This window comes from Triticum dicoccoides, chromosome 2B (assembly GCF_002162155.2).
Source record: "Triticum dicoccoides isolate Atlit2015 ecotype Zavitan chromosome 2B, WEW_v2.0, whole genome shotgun sequence".
NCBI classification, from domain to species: Eukaryota; Viridiplantae; Streptophyta; class Magnoliopsida; order Poales; family Poaceae; genus Triticum; species Triticum dicoccoides.
In genome coordinates, this window is record NC_041383.1 from 183,697,713 (window position 1) to 183,703,420 (window position 5,708).

A 5,708-nucleotide genomic window follows, 5' to 3' on the forward strand; every position below is an offset into this window, starting at 1 on the left:
CTATCGTTACACTTAACGATATCCTAAGATCCGGAAACATGATCACCAAAAACACTTGAGCCAGTCTTAGAGGCAAGACTAGGAACCTAATTTTGTCATTTATCACTTCATACGTGCATATGAGTTTTCCACTGAATCACACATTCCAGGATCATAGCAGTTATAGCATAGAATATAAACTCTTCATAGTGAACATGGAAAAATAATGATACAATACTATTGCCTCTAGGGTATATTTCAAACATTTAAGTTGTTTAATTTTGTTCGCACTCAACCAAAAATCATTATAACTTTCTGCGTTCATTTTGCTCTGCGTTTATAACTAACTTGCAGACACTTTTCCATAAGTCTCTATAAGGGACAAAGTCCAATTCCCGTGCTCCATATGGGATCAATGGGGCCTTGCATTTTTGTAGATCCAAAAAGTGCTTGTACCGCTCCTCCTTCTTGTCCTTGGTGGAAAAGATGCCTGTCCATGTGGCAGACATTTTCCTTGTCGCATCGTTATGAGTGGCTCATTCCTTCTCCCACTCATTTTCCATCACCTGATTGTTCTTAACCAGATCACTTGTTCATCCACCCATCCAATTTGCCATCGTCGTCATCCAATCCAACAGATTGTTGGGAGCTTGAGCCATCATTTTTGTTCATCTTCTTGGAGGGGTTTTGAGCTCCTCAACAAATGAGTTGCCACTTCAGTTTCCCATTGAATTTCAGCCAACAATGGGCTAAAGTGAATGACTTGTCAATGTGAAGTAAGTCAAACTTCCATGGCTATGGACTCCAATGCCACTTTGGTTCTGGCCAAACACTTGTGAATAGAAACCCTAAAACTTGTTGACACTCTATTGGATCGTGGACCATCTATGTTTGAGAGAGCCCTCGTTGCACGTGGTATGGACAGGTTCAGTTCCACAAATAGGATCCATGCTCATGGCCAACCAAGCGTCACCAACAACACATCCTCATGGCCTATGAATGCAGAACTCTTGCTTTCGGTGCCTTCCTTTTTTAGTGCCCAATATTCTCTCAACATAAAATGAAGGGGAATTTGTATCACCCCAAGTCATTAATGTATAGGATCTTAACCTTCATTTATCAGTTCACCAGGTATGTGTCCTAAAATATGCATCACAGTGAAACAACTATCCCAAAATTGACCCGATTAATACATGTGGGGCCAACCGAAGCAAGCAATCCTATGGTATATGCAACAAACATAGCAAGCAATACAATGGCATATGGGGGCAATAAAACAGACGTATTAGTGTGTCTAGGTCGCCTCATCGAACATTACATGGGAATGTCTGGCCTGGTGTTTCCTGACGTTGTCCGCAGCCATTGGATCTTACGTTGTTTCCTCGGAGCTGGCCGCTTCCTCCCGCGTCCAAGCATCCAGGATGCCCAACCATTGTGATGTCGGAATGGCATTGAACGGACTCGTGCTCAGCTTGCAACGATCTCGAGTCGATCTCGAGCTAGTTTCGAGCTAAATGAGACGATAAAACTTATAAAATCTACGATTATTGTTCCAACTGGATGACATGAAAGTGAAATAAAGGCTTACTCCAATTGAAGGTACGACCTTCTCTTCACGCTCTAGAGAGCACGTCTTCTCTGGAACGAACTGTAGATTGTGGTCTTTGTGAATGAAAGAAAAGAAAACAAAGGTGCTTGTACTGGAAACTTTTGCTAGAAACAACATAATATTTAACACATGACCGACGTACTATATTTGCATGTCTGTCATGTGTTAAATATACTGGGAGCATGGCGATTGATTTGGTGAACTTGATCGATTTGGAGGGATTTAGGATGAGTCCGGCATGTTGGAACCGACGTAGCAGGCGCATCCGGGAGCCACACATCTACCTCACATATGGACTGGATATGAATGGTGCTAGATAACTCAGACGTTTTGACTGGAATTGAGGGCTCCGGCTGGAGTTGTTTTGTGTGTGTCCGGGTTCTGTCCGGCCTGTCCATCCGAATGTTCAGTGAGGAAGTAAGGTCTCTCGGTTCCATGGGAAACCAAAACATATTTTTTCCATTGCCATTTCCGGATAAGCCAAAGCGAAAATGTGCAACCGTGGACACGAGGCGGAACTGCCCTCGATGCCGATCGAAGGTTTTGGCATCGCACACGTCAATCCAACCCAACCAGCAGCACGTCGGATTGTTGTTATTGTGACAAGGCTCCTATAGAAGTGCACACAGGCGCACGATTTAACTAGGATAGGCACCCAACAAAGGCAGCCACCACGGAGAGCGCGAAGCTACCTCGTAGATCTTTGGTGCCGCCCCCGCGTGCGCGCCAAAGCCCCCTCTATCTAGAAAGATGCTCGATGCGGGGTGCGAATCTTCATGTCACCACTCACCGCACGATCCGTCGTGGAGTATCGGAGGAAGGACCTGCGTGCTGCGGGAATGGCTTTACCTTCCACCATGGTTTTCCACCCCGGCCGTTCCACCTGTCACGGGCGACAGCATGATGACCGCCACCGGGAGGAGCAACGACCGCCCGTGCACTGATCTCCATTCACATTGCGACTCACAAGACGAGTGTGACAGACGATGGTAACCATCAACACGGACATAATAACGCTTGTGTTTTCAGAAGTTCATTCATCTGGCATACATACAGATCACATAATCAAACAAGCAACAAGCAGGAGCTAACATGAGCATATAGTAAATCAATCTTTTGAAATCTCCATGGTTCATTAGTTCAACAGATTAAACACAATTCAAGTCGCCAGATAATTTGCACTTGAGAAGAATCGTCAAGCGCTTCGTACCTTCCTTTCGCGAATACGCGAAGCTTGCGTATCTTTTCATTGATAGGTAGGAGAGAACAACAATAGCACAAAGCGCTCCGTCCCCATTAACCGACATATTTCACAATTTGTTCCGAGTATAATGCGGTCTCATTGATAAACAAAAGATGATCAGTTCTCGTACTTCGGGTCCGCCATCACAAAGTGGTACGCGATGACCAACACAAAGATGAAGATGCCCAGGCAGTTGGTGATGAAACCCAAGTCTTGGTCGTCAAACATCTGCAGAAAACATTGCAAACAAAGGATAGTTAAGGTCTGAAAACAAGCTAGCCATGATACATGATCAAATGTACTGGTTGCCACTTGTCAGAAGTATATGACATGGAAGCAGAGGCTAAAGCACAACATACAAACAGAGGTTATGAACGAGCTGTGCGCCTAGTGTCCGAGAGGAGGGCAAGAAGCACTACAAGCTTACTACTCCCTCCGTTTTAAAATAGATGACTCAACTTTGTATTAACTTTAAGTATAAAATTAGTATAAAGTTGAGTCATTTATTTTGAAACGAAGGTAGTTAAAGTTAGTATAAAATTGAGTCATCTATTTTGAAACGGAGGGAGTATAAGATCATGGCGACAGGTTGTCAATACAAAAAGCAGCAAGTCAACCTCGCGTAATCTGCTGACCTCGCTTCAAGTTCAAGGACCAAAATGTTGTATACCTGGAAATCCTATTCAACGCTTCTTCTTTTTTTCTTTTTTTTTCGAAAGGGCTTCTTCTTCTTTTTTTCTGAGGTGATCCTATTCAAGGCATAGGTCGAGGTTTGTCAACCTCGCATAATCTGCTCACCTAACACTACCCACCATTACTGGGCCGGCCGAAGCAGACTTCGAAAGACTCTCTCTTCCGGTTTTGAAAGATTCTAGTAGAACATTCCTTGACAACTTTTCCTTTTTACTGTGTTTTTATTTCGTATTTTCTATTTTTTTATTATATTTTATTTTCCATTTTTACTTTTTAAAATAGAGCAACATTTCTTAAATTCATGAATATTTTTCTCAATTCATTTTTTAAAATTCTTTATATTATTTTACTTTTTCATTTCTTTCAAGTTTGAAAATGTTTTTAAACTTCATGAACTTTATTTTTGTACTTTTTAAATTTTGCAAACATTTTTAAAACTTAGGGAATAATTTTATATTCAAATTATTTTGAATTTGGGAAAATGTTTTACATTGGGAATATTCTCTAAAATTCATGGTTTTTTAAATTCCTGATTTACTTTAAAAATTGAAAGTATTTTAAAGAAAACCGGCTGAAATAAAAAATTGGCCAAAAAATGAATATAAATAATCGTCAGTGCAATACATACTAGAGCGACCCATTTGGCATTTGCAAGGATGAGCAAACTCACTAGTTAACCCCCTGCAAAGGTCACTCCCACCTTCTCTCATGATGACAAGTGGTGCATTGCATGTGCGGCACATGTCGCAATATGGAAGTTTTGGTGGGATTTTCTTCGCATGCGCAGGACACACGTGTGGGTCGTTTGTTTGTCTTTTTTTCTCATAGATTTGTTTCCTCAAAATGTTTTATCTCTTGAACCATCTGCCCGAATCGCGAAGCGTATTCATCATTGCATTCTACTAGGAGCTGCTACCAGCTATCGACTTGTTGAAGGAAATATGCCCTAAAGGCAATAATAAAGTTATTATTTATTTCCTCATATTATGATAAATGTTTATTATTCATGCTAGAATTGTATTAACCGGAAACATGATACATGTGTGAATACATAGACAAACATAACGTCACTAGTATGCCTCTACTTGACTAGCTCATTAATCAAAGATGGCTATGTTTCCTAACCATAGACATGTGTTGTCATTTGATTAATGGGATCACACCATTAGGAGAATGATGTGATTGACATGACCCATTCCGTTAGCCTAGTACTTGATCGTTTAGTATATTGCTATTGCTTTCTTCATGACTTATACATGTTCCTATAACTATGAGATTACGAACTCCCGTTTACCGGAGGAACACTTTGGGTGCTACCAAACGTCAAAACGTAACTGGGTGATTATAAAGGAGTACTACAGGTGTCTCCCAAGGTACATGTTGGGTTGGCGTATTTCGAGATTAGGTTCTGTCACTCCGATTGTCGGAGGGCCCTCTCGGTAATGCACATCACTACAAGCCTTGCAAGCAATGTAGCTAATGAGTTAGTTATGGAATGATGCATTACGTAACGAGTAAAGAGACTTGCCGGTAACGAGATTGAACTAGGTATTGGATATCGACGATCGAATCTCGGGCAAGTAACATACCGATGACAAAGGGAACAACGTATGTTGTTATGCGGTTTGACCGATAAAGATCTTCGTAGAATATGTAGGAGCCAATATGGGCATCCAGGTTCTGCTATTGGTTATTGACCGAGAATAGTTCTAGGTCATGTCTACATAGTTCTCGAACCCGTAGGGTCCGCACGCTTAACGTTACGATGACAGTTTCATTATGAGTTTATAAGTTTTGATGTACCGAAGTTTGTTCGGAGTCCCGGATGTGATCACGGACATGACGAGGAGTCTCGAAATGGTCGAGACATAAAGATTGATATATTGGAAGCCTATGTTTGGACATCGGAAGTGTTCCGGGTGAAATCGGCATTTTACCGGAGTCCCGGGGGTTATTGGGCCTTCATGGGCCCTAAGGGAGAAGAGGAGAGGAGGCAAGAGGTGGGCTGCGCCCCCTCCCCTCCCTAGTCCGAATAGGACAAGGAGAGGGGGGCGGCGCCCCCCTTCCTTCCCCTCTTCCTCCTCCTTCCCCCTTCTCCTACTCCAACTAGGAAAGAAGAGAGTCCTACTCCCGGTGGGAGTAGGACTCCCCCTTGGAGCGCCCTCCTTGGCCGGCTGCCCCCTC

General features: G+C 42.6%; 1 protein-coding gene across 1 annotated transcript; it reads right to left on the reverse strand.

Moving 5' to 3' along the window:
- Window positions 1–2,948: 2,948 nt before the first annotated feature.
- On the reverse strand, window positions 2,949–3,059 carry LOC119367505 (dolichyl-diphosphooligosaccharide--protein glycosyltransferase subunit 4C-like). Its single transcript, XM_037632994.1, has one exon. The coding sequence runs from the start codon at window positions 3,057–3,059 to the stop codon at window positions 2,949–2,951; it is 111 nt and encodes a 36-aa protein (XP_037488891.1).
- Between the last annotated feature and the right edge of the window lie 2,649 nt (window positions 3,060–5,708).

What these genes read in the sequence shown, in the direction of transcription:
- LOC119367505 (XM_037632994.1), bottom strand. Translation starts at nt 3,059, where the DNA reads ATGTTTGACGACCAAGACTTGGGTTTCATCACCAACTGCCTGGGCATC.